This window comes from Parasteatoda tepidariorum, chromosome 3 (assembly GCF_043381705.1).
Source record: "Parasteatoda tepidariorum isolate YZ-2023 chromosome 3, CAS_Ptep_4.0, whole genome shotgun sequence".
Taxonomy (NCBI): domain Eukaryota; kingdom Metazoa; phylum Arthropoda; class Arachnida; order Araneae; family Theridiidae; genus Parasteatoda; species Parasteatoda tepidariorum.
Window position 1 is genome coordinate 34,522,444 of NC_092206.1, and position 17,358 is coordinate 34,539,801.

The window sequence follows — 17,358 nt, forward strand, 5'->3', positions numbered from 1 at the left end:
TAGGGAAGTAGAACTTTTGCTACATAAAGATATATGATATAAACAGTGATTTTTAAATTTTTTAAAAAATTGTTTTATGAAATTTTTTCGAAACTGTTGCTGTGTCTCCAAATGCAGCTAGAATCTTAGACAGTTGATTTATTTATCTGTGACAATTTTCATGGTTGGCAATTTTCATGTGAGTAAAATTTCGTAGCTGCCGGAGTTACGAATTACGATTATTTATATAAGAAGAGGAAATTTTTAGAACTGATTGTTAATGATGAACTGATAATGAAAAGTGAAATTATTCTTCTCGAAAATTAAAAAAAAATCTTATTTTTCATTTTCTACTCTTTTTCCTAACTTTATCCAGTTCCCAGTAGATTATAAATATAGTAAAGTATCACTCTTTCATTCTATTTAATTATTAAAAAATAGTTACAATTTAGATACAATTAATTGAAATTTAACAACTAATTTTGGGGAGAACCTGAGATGTGAGAGGATCTGCTGTCCCAGCATCCCCCTTCTATTATTTGTCCTGATCTAATATTTGTGTTAAAATTTGAGCTAAATATTAGATATTTGTGTTAAAATATATTATGAAATATTTATAGTGTTATTGTTTTCATCTGCTAAAGCTAAATTTTCTTTTTTAAAAAATATACTATAGTCATTTTTTAACAATTTAGACATTTATTCTTAAAACGAGTTCGGTAGAAGTAATTAAATTACTCGAGAAAATTTTTGACTCTCGAAAACTATTTCCTACATGCGTTTTTATCAAATAAATATTTTTAAAAAAAATGATGAAATTTCAATTATATTAAAAATGAAATGTAAAAATATTATTATCCATTAATAAAGCTAGAAAAGTGTGGAGGAAGAAATGAATTTGATCTCATGAAATGTTAAGTTTATCATTTTAAAATGTTTTAAGCATTTTTCAATTCAATTAGTTTTAAAATCAAAAGTTATTATTTTTCTGAAAAAGTTCCTCATATCTTATTAAATTAGATAGACTGGTTTATGATTTCGGAATTCATGTTTCATTTTAAATAATTTTTTGCCCCAAACTGATTTATATTTTGTAAAGTTAATCAAAAAGCTATATCTAGATGTTTTGTTGTGGTTGTGTTTATCAAATTACTGCTTTTTTTCTAAAGATCAGCATAAATTTTTCTTCCATAGGTAATTAAAATGTTAAAAAAAAAATATTATAGGTTAATTTATTTTGTTAGGATGCACAAATACGTCTACTCTCGAAACGAAATATAACTTGAATGTTTCTACTTGTGAAGGATAAATAGTTTTAAANATTTACCATTAATAAAAAACTTTGATACACCCAATTTTAGGATACTTTTATTAATAATTTATTAACATTTCATATTTTGTACCTCTTAGTGTTTTAAGTAATTCTTAATTAGTATATTTTGTGCAGTTATTATTTTTCAAGTTACAAGTATCAATCGAAAAACGAGAAATATGTATGTCTTCGAGAAATATGTTACATTTTTTTAAAAGTTGAATATTTTTTGGAAATTTATATTTACATAGATCAATTTTTTATACATATTTTTTATTACCGGCGTTTAATAGCTGGCGAAATTCTGAGTTAACAACTTTTAATGTTCAATTCCTAAGCTTTGTAACTTTGAACCCAACCCATAAAATAAGAGAAATCAATTGTGGATCAAGAGTTTGGAAAAGGCAAACACCTTTGTGAAGGAATCTTCGATAAAACTAACCCGCATTTGTGCTACAAGTTGAAGAAAACTACGAAAATCACCCACGGTTACCTCAACGGCAAGGGAATACGTTTACCACTGAGATATACGCAGATAGATTGCTTATTATTTCATGCAATTTTGTGTTGAAAAAGTTGAGCACTTCAGAAACAACTTGCTTTTGGCTAATGAATACATGGAAGTTTTGACTTTGAGACAGAATGTTTGACAACAATTTGGTAAGTATTACAACCTGGGTTCTTTTACTTCCCAGAAAAATTGATGGGTCCATCGACCAAAAGCTGTATGAGCTGTGAGCCACCACTGAAAACGAGACTTTCGTTCTTCAAAATGAAAGCTCAGTGTCTAACCACTTTCCAATCGTGGCTTAGTTCTATACTAAGAAACGGATTTCCTTTTTAGGAAAAAAAAACATTCTGTTGCAGGACTTGGGAAAAAAATAACATTAATATACGCTTTACACTATATAATTATACATTCGTGCTCATCTGATATTGTACTTCTGAATTGTCAGTACGGAAGTTTCTTTATACAGTGCTTGTATATTACAATTTAATCTATGTACTATTTTTATAGACTGTTTTTGTACATGATTGGATTCGACAGAAAATCTATATCTTATTTTTTTCCTTTTTTATAACAAAAATAACAGTCTGTGTCAAATACCATTGGATTAATTCACGTTTTAATGAAATCTATTCTTATATTCATTCTCATTGGTCCATCTAAATACTTATATATAATTGTCACATAAAATCCAGTCTCTGAAGTATACAAATGGGTGTAAATGTCTTGTCTAATGGAATGTACAATATTTTATTTTTAAAATACGATAGACATGTGGTAATGCCTCAGTCACTCCAAGCAATATTTAAACTCGCGCATATAATTTCATAAACAAGAAACCTTTGCTTGAAGGTAAAATATTCAGGACTTGGGGAAACACAATCCATACAGCAATGGGGTCATCTGGTTAGTTTTAAATACACATATCAGACAAGGTTCAAAATTTGCACCTAAACCCTGGTGATTATCGTTAACCATCTTGAACAACTTGCATCAGTTTCAACTCGGGGAGATTCATTCGGTGCAAAATAAATGGGAGACAATTGGTGCCCGATATGATTTTCGCAACACATACACAAACACAACATCACGGTTTTTGGTATCCATTTCGGATGTTCTGGAATGATACTTTATTAATATCTTTTACACAGCGCATGTAGGTGGAGTTTTAAGTGTTCCAGACGTGCCCCTAAGCAGGGTTCCATATTGCGCTCGTGCTTAAGATGTAAAGATCTGGTGACATTTCATGAATTTTTGAAATCTCTGATAGGTTATCTTAGAGACACCAACAAGGCTCGTTGAATTCTGGAGCATAAGAAAACAGCTAGAAGAATCTGTAAAGTGTTTGGACAGGAAGCTACATTGTTGGAGCGGCCGTGTTGCATGGCTGCGGGTTTTTCTCCTAAAATTAAAAAGTAAAACCTTATTAGATTTTAAATTGAACTCTTCTGAAATTAATATTTAAAACAATTTAATCACATGATTGCATGTACAACTAAAGTTAATTTAACTCAGTATATGTTAAATGAATATTCGGCAAACTACTAACTAAAATTGGTATCAATCCACTCTCAGTAAAATGATTTTTATAGAAGTTGAATTCATGAGTTTCCTTATTAAATCAAGTTTTATAAGGAATAAATATTTGAAGGTATACTAAAGATAATACATGTATAAAAGTTTTAACCGCTGTAAATTTTTTACAGTGTAACAATACAGTGTAGTCAAATTGATTCTACGTTGAATATTATTGGTACTACTATCCATAATTACAAGCAAATTTGCTGCAACTTTAAGGTGTTAACTTATACTATGCGTCCGTTTAAGTTGAACTATAGTTATCACGTAATCATATTAAAAAATTATTTACATGCATCATATATATGGTTCAATTTATTATATTAAGGTTGCAACAAATTTTCACTATCTTATGGATCAATGCATCCCAAAAGTTCTAACAGTGTACACTTATTCCAATAGAAATGTTATAAAATTATTTACGATAACCGTAATATATATTTATAAACCGGAGTGTGCATTCGTAGAGTAAAAACCTAACAACAAAAATACTGAATATTTTTAAATTAAAAAGAGCTGACTTCATATCTTTTATACAATTAAATAGGAACCCCTATTTTTCAGATTTTGAATTTATAAAAAATAATAATAAAATAAAATAAAATTTCCTAATTAGACCCATATGATTTTGCCTTTTCATTCATAGATGGTGCTGCAATAGCAAAACTGAAATGATATAAAAATAGAGATAATGTCATCAAACGTGACCACAATTTCAAAATTCAGGCCTGTGTGACTGTTATTAAATAGGTATTTCAAAATATGATACACATTTGTTTCTACTTTTTGCTCTGACATGTGCATTCCTTGAAATATTGCCATTTCAAACAATTAATATTCCATTTTAATCTTGAGATTGCAGCATCCATAACGAATCAAAGTGCAAGACCCTGTATGTCACGTAAGGGTAATTTCTTCTTCTGGGAAATCCAAAAACTGAAATAAAAGAAAATGTTCCTATTAAATATTTTGAATTTGACTCCCTCACTACACGTAGGGGGTTGAATTTGATATCATAGGATGCACCTTTTAAAATATTTTAAAAATTTGATTTTAAATTTTTGATCTTGATAAAGCATCTTTTTCAAGATATACTACTGATCCCCTATTTTTTGGTCAATTTGTATGTTATAATAAACCCGTGATCTAAAAGCAGCTTATTAAAATTCTCATATATATATCTAAACAATACAACAGTGATTTCGGAATAAATACCTGGCATTTTGCAGGGAATATCATTGAAAATTTCTACGGAAGGAGCTTTTAGAAACTTCAAGCGTTCTGACTTCACATTAGTGCAGTTTACATTAAAGAAAATCCTTCTCTGATACGAAAGCAGTAAGAAACTTTTGTTTTGAAATTTATGAAACTTAAACTTTATTTTTAGTGTTTAAAAAAAGCTTGAATTTCCCCAAATTATGAGCTCGAAAATCTATCCCTGTACGCATATTTCATATAGTTTCTAATAAATGTTGTACGCAGTGGAAAGTTTGATTTCACTAACTTCAACTAATATTCTTAACGTTTTATTAGGCTTATAAAATTATGCATATTTACCATTAATACAAAAATATCTTTGCTATACCCAATTTTAGAATATTTTTATTAATAATTTATTAATATTTCATATTTGTTACCTCTTAGTGTTTTAAGCAAGTCTTAATCAGTATATTTTGTGCATCATTATTTTTCAAGTTACAAGTATCTATCGAGAGACTGTTTCTTCAAGAAATATGTTCCATTTTTGTTAAAGTTGCATAGCTTGTGAAAATCAATGATCCCGTTATTTTATATAAATTTTGCATTACCAGCGTTTAATAGCCGATGAAATTCTGAGTTAACAACTTTTAATGTTTAATTCCTTAGTCTTGTAATTTTCAACCCGACCCAGAAAATAGGAGAAATCTTGGATCAAGAATTAGGAAAAGGCAAACGCCTTTGTGAAGGAATCTTTGATAAAACTAACCCGCATTTGTGCTACAAGTTGAGGAAAACTACGAAAATCCCACCCACGGTTACCGCAAAGTCTAGGGAATCCGTTTACCACGGAGATATACGTAGATTTGATATGTAGAGAGATTGCTTATTGTTTTATGTATTTTTTTGTTAAAAAAAGGTGAGCACTTCAGCAACAACTAGCTTAACGCTTTGAAACAGAAGGTTTGGTGACAATGTGGTAAGTATTACAACCTGGGTTCTTTTATTTCCCTGAAAAGTTGATCGGCCAATTGTCCGAAGGCTGTATGAGCTGTTAGCCACCACTTAAAATGAAACTTTCGTCTTTCAAAATGTAAGCTCAGTGTCTAACCACTTTGCCATCGTGGCTTATTTCTATATTAGGAAATGGATTTCCCTTTTAGGAAAAAAAATTCTGTTGCTGTACTTGAAAGGAAAAACATTATTCTACACTTTACACTCAACTCGAATGCTATTCAACCTTATTTATACCAACGATATTTGTCCATTGCACAGTATTTATTTAGTCGAATTTTTTTAAGTGGAGTATAGCACTTTCTTTCTGTTAGTATTTTAAGAAACGACTATCATTATATAAAAGATGTAAATACATTTTCCAGAAAACAGGAAGTAACATTTCTGATACCGTATACGATCATAAAAACTTCTTGAAGAAACTTTAAGATAACCCAAAACTTTTAACTCCTATTCTTCAGTCAAGTCTAAATTGAAAAAAAAATCATTAAAACAAAATGTCTCAAATGATTTATCCATATATATTATTTGATTATTATATTAAAATAATAATAAAATATATATTGACACCATTTTATTCGGTGCAATCATCATTAACTATTCCTGGTATTTTATATTTTGATATAAATATTAATGATCCTATGTTAATAGGATTATGCTAATGTTAATAGGAAAAATTTGCATGTTAATAGGATTAAAATTGTTTCATTGTTTTGGATATTAATGACATTATATTTTTCTTATGAAGGATAAATAGTTTTAAAAATAACTTAGTACTGAACTCAATGGAAACTTTATGTTGGAATATATTAAAACATTATTTTTTAGTTTTATAAACACGTTTACCAATAATAATTTGAGGGAAAAATTTTGTTTTATTTACTTGATCTTTAGACAAGTTCTAGAAGTAGAATTTACATAATAATTTTATTATTTGTATTAATTCCGTTAAAGTTTTAAATTAGTATTTGAAACGAAATAAAAGGGCATACTTCAAAAAACTTTTAAATCGTATGATATACATATAGATATATATGATTAGTAATTGGCTTATATAACAGAAGTATATATTATAATACTAATTATTTTGTTATTGGAGTATAGTTTTACTATTCAAGTCTTACATAACTATAAAATGCGTATGGAAGTTGAAATGTATCATACGTTTAAAACCTCACATCTCTCTATGTAGCAACTTTTGCTGCATAAAGGGATAGGATATAAACAGTGTTTTCTTTAAAAAAATTTTTATTCCATTTTCTTGAAACTCTTGTTGTGTCTCCAAACGCAACTAGAATCTTAGACAGTTTACTTATTTATCTTCGATAATTTTCACGATTGGCGACTACGCGAGTAAAATTTCGTAACGGCAGGAGTTACGAATTACGATTATTTACATAAAAATAGGAAATTTTTACAACTGATTGTTAATGATGATGTCGAGGTGAAATTATTAATTTCGAAAATTAAAAAAATCTTATTTTTTCATTTTGTACTCTTTTTCTTAACTTCATCCAGTTCCCAGTTGATTATAAATATAGTAAAGTATCACTCTTTCATTATTTTTAATTATTAAAAAAATAGTTACGATTTATTTACAATAGTTACAATTAGTTACAATAGTTACAATTAGTCGAAATTTAACGACTAGTTTTGAAGAGAATCTAAGATGTGAGAGGATCTGCTGTCTCGGCATCTCCCTTCTATTATTTACTCGGACCTAATAAAGATATTTGTGTTGAAAGATATTATGAAATTCACCGAAGAGCCATTACATTATAACCACCCTCCATCTATAACAATGGGCTCGCTCAGGTTTTCAAGGTTTCTCGCCCAGGAGCAATGTTTTCATGGGGCACATTAGGACCCATAATCCTCATAGAACAGTCCCTGACGTCTGTAAGCTACTTGAACATAGTTGCAGACCAGGTTCACCCATTCATGGCAACAGTTTTTCCTGCGGGGGTTGTTGTTTACCAACAGGATATTGCACCATGTCATATGGGTCGAATCGTCATGGATTGGTTTGAGGAACATTCCAGCGACTTTCAAGTCATTGTTTTGGCCCCCAAATTCATCTGACCTTAATCCAATAGAGCATTTGTGGTCTTACTTGGAGAACCAAATTCGTGCTGCCACGCTACCCCCTCGCAATGTGAGGGAATTGCAGGACCAGTTGGTGAGCGCTCGGTACCAGATAACTCAGACTACCTATCAGCACCTTGTGGAATCAATGCCACGGCGGTCAGTTTTGAGGGCTAAAGGTGGTCCTCTATGTTATTAGCAGGGTGGTTATAATGTAATGACTCATAGGTTTATTTATAATGTTATTGTTTTCATCTGCTAGAGCTAAATTTTCTTTTTTAAAAAATTTACTATGGTCATTTTTTTTAACATTTTTGACATTTAAAACGAGTTTATCAGAAGTAATTAAGTTACTCGAGAAAATTTTTGACTCTTGAAACCTAATTTCTACAAGCGTTTTTATCAAATAATTTTCTTTTATAAAAACGATGAAATTTCAAATATGTCAAAAATGAAATATAAAAATATTATTTTAATAGAAATCCAATAATAAAGCTAGAAAAGTGTGGAGGAGGAAATGAATTTGACTTTATGAAATGTTAAGTTTATCATTTTAAAATGTTTTAAGCATTTTTCAATTTAATTAATTTTAAAATCGAAAGTTATTATTTTTCTGAAAAAGTTCCTCATATCTTATTAAATTAGATAGACTGGTTTATGATTTCGGAATTCATGTTTCATTTTAAATAATATTTTGCCCCTTTAGTCTATTCTATATTATATTTATAAGGTTGCATCACAAATTCAATAAACTGATTTATATTTTGTAAAGTTCATCAAAAAGTTATATCTAAATGTTTTGTTGCGGTTATATTTATCAAATTACTGCTTATTTCTAAAGATCGGAATTAGTTTTTTTTTCATAGGTAATGAAAATGTTGAAAAAAAAAAGATTATAGATTAATTTGTTTTGCTAAGATGCACAAATACGTCTACTCTCGAAACGAAATATAACTTGAATGTTTCTACTTGTCTTTATTTTTTGCAATTAATAAGACAAACCTATGATACTTTATATTATAAACTGTTTCTAAAAACATTATTATTTTCTTTTTTATTCGTCATGTCCGTTTTAGAACTTACGACATCAAACCTTACACTCAATTTATTTTAATTCACTTTAAAACAAACTAAATATGAAGAAGGCGTAAATTTTTTAGTAAAGTGAGTGGGTATCCCGATACAAAACAGTATATATATATATATATATATATATATATATATACCAACGTATCAACTTTTTACATGCAGAATCGTCAGTGGGTAAATATTGGGTGTAAATATTTTAACCTTTAATTCTTCTGATAAATGTTAACTTCTTATTTAAATTAAAGTGTTTACCTAATTACTATTCAATGTTACGACAGCCAGGTATCAAAAATCTATTTTTAATCTTTTTTTTTCAAGCACCTTAAATATTAGCATAAACTCTATTAGGTTTATTCAATACACAAATATCCCGTCCGTGACTTAATCCTACATGTCATACATATCTCAATAGACAATAAAATTTTTTTTTACTAAATAAGCGTGAAATTTCAGTATAATTATGTTATCTATTCATGAGCAAAACGAAAAGAAATGAAAAATCTTTAAGCATTGTCACATCATAACTATTTTGAACATACATTATAGTTTTTTAGATATTTATTACCATGCCATTGCAGGTATTGATGTGTCCTAATTTTATACTTCTCTTTATTTAATACATTCATTTTCAATCATTCCTTATCCCTTTCAAATAAATAAAATTGATTGTTTATTTTCATTTCTTTTCATTAACCCACAGACAGTTTAGTAACTGGACAAAATTAGGAGAATGTAACTCCTCAATATATACCCCTTATAACACGTAATGAACGGTTTTTCAATATAGAGAAAAGCGTCGTGGTGGCTCAGGGGATAGAGCTTTTGAATTCCAATTAGGTGAACCGAGTTCGAATCCTGCGAAGTGAATTCAGCTCCTGGCTAGCGTCGATCACAGTGCTGACGTAAAATATCCTCAGTGGTACACGGATCATAGGTTAGAGTCAAGCTAACTTAGGGAGATTTCGTATTTTTCCTCCTTATGTAACGCAAATGTGAGCTAGTTCCAGTAAAACAGTCCTCCACGGAGTTATATTTCTCCCAATACTTGGTCCAAGAGTTCCCTTGTCTTCTGGATTCAAAATTACAAGGCTATGAAGTTGAATATTAGTAGTTGTAAACCCGAAATTGGACAGGGTGTTCAATGACGGTTATAAAATAAAATATAAAATGTGGATAAGATGGCAGGTTAAAATACAACTTTTTACATGCAGAATCGTCAGTGGGTAAATATTGTAAAAATTGGGTGTAAAAAATTGTAAACTTTTATGAATTCACTTGGGAAATTTGAAGGTTTGTTTAAAATAAAGCAGTTAAAATAAGATTCTCAAAAAGTAAGTAGAAAAATTAGTTTTTAGTTAAAGTAGGGTAAACCAATCAGTGAGAGAACACTACCCAGTTAAGGAACATTTCATATATATTGATTAAAAATAGGAATTGCCGACTAGCCTATGTAGGGGGTAGGGTACTGTCTTTGCATCAGAAAGGTCCTGGGTTCGAATCCTGGGCAAGGCATGGATGTTTCTTTCTCTCTGTGTTTTCTGTCCTTTCTCCTTTCTGTGTGAATGTGACCCGAACTATAAACGGGTTGCGGTTGTGTGAATGGCGTGGCAGAAGTCGATTTCCTGGCCATAGTGGGAGCCACTGAAAAACAGGAACAATCACACCCCCTCTGCTAAAACAGGATTAGATCTTTAGATTGATTGGTAACAATAGCTTACTGCCAAACAATAGGAAGTCATCTAGCAATTTTCGGATTACTTGGTCAAATAGACTTCTCTGGAAAAATTTTTGAATTTGTTATTATCTCTGCAACACCTTGTTTCTTTGAAAAAATTATAAGGCGAGTGTTTGTATTTATATGTTTGAAGTGGAATTAATTGCATGCAATAGTTTTATTTTTTTCACTGTGAAAAGGAGAATTCAAAATATAGTTATTGAAGTTACGTTTTATTTTTTTTTAAGCATCAAAGCATAATAAAGTACTGAAATGAGGGGGTGTTTATTCACTGGACCACGAAACGATGAAAAACCAGTGAAGGAGCAAGTGCTCCTTTATTGGTTTTTTTTTTAAGTTAATGAAAATAAAAGATAAACTTTAATTTTCTTGTACCTTTAGTGATGTTCCGCATCAAAAGTATGTTAAAAATACAAAAAAACAACTTCNAGTTATTGAAGTTACGTTTTTCTTTTCTTAAGCATCAAAGCATAATAAAGTACTGAGATGAGAAGGTGTTTATTCACTGGATCACAAAACGATGAAAAACCAGTGAAGGAGTTCCTTTATTGTTTTTTTTTAAGTTAATGAAAATAAAAGATAAACTTTAATTTTCTTGTACCTTTAGTGATGTTCCGCATCAAAAGTATGTTAAAAATACGAAAAACAACTTCTAACCAGTGAGGGAACAGGCATTTTCCTTTACTGGGCTTAGATTTCGCAGAGAATGAACAGTTTGAGTTAATATGTTGACACTTTAACTTTCAATTCATGATTACAAAAAAAGTTAAAATTTTCCAAGTGTTTATATGTCATAATTTTAAGAATAGGCTTGTTTTTAAATATTTGTCTGTTTTATAAATCCATAAAGAGCATTAAAAAATAACCAAAATTAAGTGTTCCTTTACTGGGTGTTCATTCACTGGTAAGAGCTGTTTCTTCACTTGGTCTTCTTACTACTTGTTATTTGAACCTCTAAAGCTTTAAAACAATATTATGTAAGTTCTCTGCAACTTTTGTTTTACATAATTTGCAATTAATAACAAATATGTTGACACTATCATTTAACTAAAATTACGAATTTTGAAATTAATATGATTTTTTAAAAGGCAAGACAAGCTTAAGTGTTCTTTCACTGGTTAGTTTACCCTAATAATGAAGAAAAGTAAATATAAATATCATTTTTCCTTAAAGCTCTAGAAAAAAAAAAAAAAAAAAAAAAAAAAAAACGAAGAAATCTATTTCTTATTATTCTGTGTGAAATTAGAAGGTAGTTTCTTTCCCACTTCAAGTTCCAAGCCTTGAGAGCATGTCCTTATTTTTTTTTTACAATAAAGTACTTACTTTTTTCAAAAACTTATTTTTGTTCAAACTCTTTTCATATGTCTTGAATTGGATCATCTTCAGTCAGATTTCTAAAGCATCATTACTATCTTCTTGAGTAATTAAAAGTCAGTAGTTTAAAAGATATTTGATAAAATTTTAAGGAGACAAACTAAAAATATGGCACTAATTTAAACGACTGTTTTGGTTTTATGTAGGCCTTAAAGAATCATTATTTTAAACTATTTTTACTAAGCTTTAATGCTACGAACTAAAGATATGGAAGTAATGTAAACAATTGCAATGTTTTATTGCATGTGTTAAAATGTCAGTAGTTTTGATAATAATATTTTACTAATCATTAAGGCATCAAACTAAACGAAAATATGGAGCTAATATAAACAAATGTTACAGTTTAGGAATGAGATCAATTACACTAATGGTCTGTGTTTTATAACATCATAGACTTGTATGAATATATAGAACTTATTTCGCTCTCAGTACAGTTGCAAATGATTTTTTTTTATAAAAAAAACTCCTAAAAGCTTCTACCGAAAAGAACAATTTTGCGAACCTATTATTGAAAGAAAATTAATGGCATTAATTCCACAACTTCAATAATTGATTATTTCCAATTAAGCGTTTGGAAAACGCTATCATTAAGTAAATAAAAAAAGTACCATTAAGAACGTGGACCGTGATGTTGGCAGGGTCAGCATAGGATGGTTGGCAAGAGTAATTTCCAGAATCAGTTGGTCTGGCATTTTGGATACGTAGGCGTGACACGGTTGTTGGTCCATTCTCGGTTGTCACGCGGATTCCTCCCCTTGATGAGTCATAGTTAATCATGCGATCATCATGGTACCAAAAGACAAAGACAGGAGGAGATGTACTTTCTGTTATTATGCAGGTCAAGTTGATTGTTGACCCGCTCTGTATGTAGAGATTAGGACCCTCTGGGATGTATGCACGCGAAACTGAAATACAAAAGAAATTAATTAAAATTTAGTCCATGAATAAACAGAATAATGAAATTCATTGATTAGAGAAAGAATCATGTTGTGTATTTTATCAAATTAAGATTCAAGCGTAAAAATGTTTTAATGATATTGCACTTACCTATAGAAACTAGAATATATTTACTACTACATACACACTTACATTGTACTGTACAATATACAAAATAAAGTTGATATTATTTGGAATATCGTGAAAAGAATAATAGAATTACTCAATGTAGATGAAAAAAAGAATGCAGATGGAACTTTTTCAAGTCGATTGACTGACTGCCATTTTTTTAAACTCCGTATGAACTATTAAACTTTCATAGGAAGTGTTTCTAAGAAAATAGATGCTGCATAAGACAAATTAAAGATTGTCTATATCAAAAATCACAGATCGCAATGAAAGCTTTCTATTAAAAAATGTGTTTAAATTTTGTGGGGCAAAGGAAAGAACATGGTTATTAATTTTATGGTACTATTAACAGGGCAAAAGAATTTTTAAAAAAATGTTCTCTTGTACGTGATGATTTTTTATAGTTCCTTTCAGATTCATGTAGTCAATTTTCAGACACATAAACGCTTATGAGCTTATGTAATATTGCTACTAAGTTATTTAAATATTTGAAAATTGTAAGAACATGGATTTAAAATGTCTAATTATTTCATTCAAAAATGCATTATTATAATCTCAGTTTTAAATTTGAATATTTTACCTACTCTATGGACTGACCGCAAGTCATGTTGCCTAGTAGATCACCGAAATAGATGAAGTTTTTTAGTTTTTTGTGTGACGTCATTTTCTCTTGTAAGCAAATAAATCTTTCCTTATTGCATGCTCTAAATTCAGTTCGAATTTTACTTTGATAAACACACTTAGTTTAAATTTAAGATTTTTCATTGTCACTAAAAAAAAAAGCTCAGCTTTTGAAAACTGAGGTTTTTTTTTGTAAATTAATTTAAATAATTTAATTTAAACTTTTGAAATATAAAATTAAATTATTTAAATTGAAAATACTTTAAAAATATTATTCTATTAATTTAAAGCTTTTAATTTAAAATGAAATATTTAATTGACGAAGCAATACATACAATTTAATTTTTATCAACTGATGTACTTAGTAACATAAAATAACTCTCTTTTAACGTTTAATATTAAAAGTGAAAAGGAAAAAAAAGTACTCTGAAACCAATTGTTAAAAAAAGAGGAAGCCTTAATTTCTTTCAAACATTTTCTAACCAAATAACGGATTTTTTTTAAACAAATTCTATCTCACACATTAAAAATAACAGAATATCAAACCAAACAAGCTTTATTCATCTATAATCCGGTAATGCATTTTAATGAATAATGTTCTTCGTTAATGTTGAATATCGTTGAGATTTTATTCTTAAAGAGGGATTATGCATTAACGAGTTGTGCAAGTCTGAACAGATGAAATGATAAGCTTTGCAAAGGTTTTCAATTTTTATGAGCGAGTGTTTATTTTATGCAAAGATTACGAATGAGCAAGAATCCCAAATGACGATAAAATGTTCTAATTATTCAAGGATTTGTTTGAATAAAGAATTCCAATAACTAAGTAATGAGTATTAAATGTGTGTAAGAATAGTTTAGATGAATTCAGTTTACAATTCACTCCAATGTAATATATCTTAAAATAATTAATTTAACAATCATTTATTAGCATTTAAAGCGGTATATAAACCATTGTGTATAAAAATCTATTATTCGTTTTAGATTGTACTTTATATAAAGTTAATTTTGAATAAAAGATATTCAAAACATTGGAATTAACTAAATTATTCCACATTGTATTATCCTTTAAATTAATTAGTTTTAACAGAAAAATTCACTCCATTAGGAAAGATGAAATCTATTTTAAATCTATTTTTTTTATAAATTAATATGTTTATTGTTATTTTTAAAATTATAAACTACTTTAAAAGTCGATTATCAACACAAATGTAAACTCACTAATGTGAACACCACTTGAACTACCAGATTTGCCGCTGTGTCCCCTGGGCAATCATTGCAATGCTCCTGTGCAAGACATGAGCAGACCACTCTATCCATAATTAGACTGGTCACATTAAAAATCAAATTTTTAACGAAAATTTGAAGATCACTACCGCGGTTCTGCCATCGTATCGCTGTTCTGCCATAGCTTCTCCCTCTCATATCTAGTATATAGGTGCTTTTAAGAGGAAGCTGTTGAATGAGGGGGCTGTAATTTTTTTTATTTAATTGTGCAATATGGTCTCCTGGGCTTGATTTAGTTTGCCGAAGCCAAAGGTGATAAGCAACAAGAACAGCAAATGTAAACACTTTAAAATATGAAAGTAGTAATAATGTTATTAACTCCTGACAAAGTGGCAAATGTTTATTCCAGTTATAAAAATAATGTAAGAACGCTTAATCAACTATATTATTTATTGTCATAAAAAATAGTTTGTTATTAGTAAACTAGAATAGATAAATATGATTTAGAAAAAAAACTTGGTATTTGCTGAAAACCATTAAAGTTTTTATATATTTTGCAATTGTTTAATGCGTTATTAGCGCAGCTATTTATAATATCTCTATATTAAATAATCGAGGGCATCGACGTTGCCTCTGTTTTGTGTGTGAAACTTAGTTATTTTCCGTTTTGCACAGAGAAGACTATATGATTCTGAAACTTGAAATTACGAAGGCGTGAAAAAAAAGCACACATGATACAATCAAATAAAAAAATAACATTCAATAATTCGTTCAAGAATTATTAACTGTTAAACTTGAAGGGGAAAATATCATGCGAGCCGCTCTATAAGCCTCGGCAATGCAAATAACGAGCAGGAACTTGATATCCAGAAAAGACCATACTTTTTCGAAATTCCAACGCACTCGAATGTTATCGCAATTTCAAGAATTTTTTCCTCACCTCTTTTTGCTTTATGTTACATTTTATTCTGCTGTCAAAAACTAAAATGAATAAAAAATATAGTAAAAAGTGCAGGGAGTACGTCGAAATAGAAAATTTAAGATTCCAAAATTAGTTCGAGAATTTTCAGCTGTTGAACTTGTTGAGAAAAAAATAACCCTTCTGGTCAATTTATAGACCACTAAAAAAATGCAACTAGGGAGTTACAATTTTGCGTGCTGAAAGCTGAAATAACCATTTTTACTTGTGAATTTAAGGGCAATTTAGAATAGAAATTCTAAATTCCCCTTCTTTTTTCTCATTCTTTTTTTTTCTAAAGTAAAAGCAAGTTAAAGTAGAGAGAGAGAGAGAGAGATTAAATGCTTAAAAAGTATAACTCTACTATGATAACCATTTCATAAATTAAATACAACCCTTCAGATTCTGATCAACATTGTAAAATCACATTTACTGAAATTTCAATCAATAGCAAGTCTGAAGCTATCAAACCAAACTTTGTAATTCAGAAAAATGGAGACGGACTGAAATGTTGTTGCTGGTGTGAAAAAAAAGCACTCTTAATTAACTAGCAAGATTGTAATAATTGTGATACAGTAGATGATAAAAGGATGATAACTGAACAGTTGTCAGTCCATTTTTCTTCTAATTTATGATGTTTAATAAAGAGGCAAATAAAGACGGAAATCTGGCTCTATTATTTTTGTGGATCAATAAACTTAAAATTAATGACCAAAGGTATTTGGAAAAGGTGACAACGTTTAAAGAACAATCAAGACAAATGTTCCGATAAGCTTTCACGTCCAATGATCTTGCTGTATGACAATGCCAGATCACATCCAAGAAAAGCAATAAAGAATCTTTATCAGAAATTTAAATGGAAAATTCAGAGACTCAGTCAGACTAGTCTAGATCAATGTCCATGCTGATTTTACATCTTTTATGACCTCAAAAAACAGTATTCTCATAGGTATTAAGTAAAGGACATAGACAAGGTGTGTGTGTCTAGTAGGTTCAAACAGAAGTTGAAGTTTTTTTGTAATGGAATTGTGTAATAATGGAATTGTGTAACAATCGTTACTATTGAACAGACAGTTGATTATTACTTAACATGTTTCATTAAGGGTGTACAATACGTATTCTATTCGTTATTCACGTTATTTATTGGTTGTTTCTAAAATTTTGAATGAAACGTTTCGATTGTCTTAATAATTCACAGAATAATGATAATGATATTTTTCAAAAGCTAAAGAAGATCAGTGTACTACAACAGAAAACATTAACAAGACACTAATTTGCAACCTTAATATATATATATATATGTAACATAAAAAGCTTCTATTATTCTTTTTATGTTAGTTTCTTTGCTATAAAACAACTCCTACTTTATTACTAATTAATTATTCAAGTCGAACTGCTTTCTCACACTTTTAAAAGCCACATCCTGTTTCTAAATCTATTTTTAGCCAAAGTATGCATAAATTTAAATAAAAACATTCTTCCCTTTTAAACTACGTGGGAATCACTCGAGCTAGTTCTTAAACCAATAGTAATCCTTGGGACTTCCCTTTTCCCCTCAAATATAACAAAATAGAGGGAAATTCCTTTGCTACTTTCCCTAAGATAAAAACTTAAGC

At 29.3% G+C, this 17,358-nt stretch overlaps 1 protein-coding gene across 2 annotated transcripts in view; it reads right to left on the reverse strand.

Moving 5' to 3' along the window:
- Window positions 1-2,547: 2,547 nt before the first annotated feature.
- Window positions 2,548-17,358, reverse strand: part of LOC107452561 (uncharacterized) — a 275,849-nt gene continuing 261,038 nt past the window's right edge. For both annotated transcript variants that reach the window (XM_016069065.4, XM_016069073.4), the window contains 2 exons: window positions 12,480-12,776; window positions 2,548-3,201 (listed from right to left, as the gene is read on the reverse strand). In XM_016069065.4, the coding sequence (XP_015924551.1) occupies window positions 3,071-3,201; window positions 12,480-12,776 (428 nt within the window). In that variant the 3' untranslated portion in view covers window positions 2,548-3,070. The remainder of the gene's footprint in view (window positions 3,202-12,479; window positions 12,777-17,358) is intronic.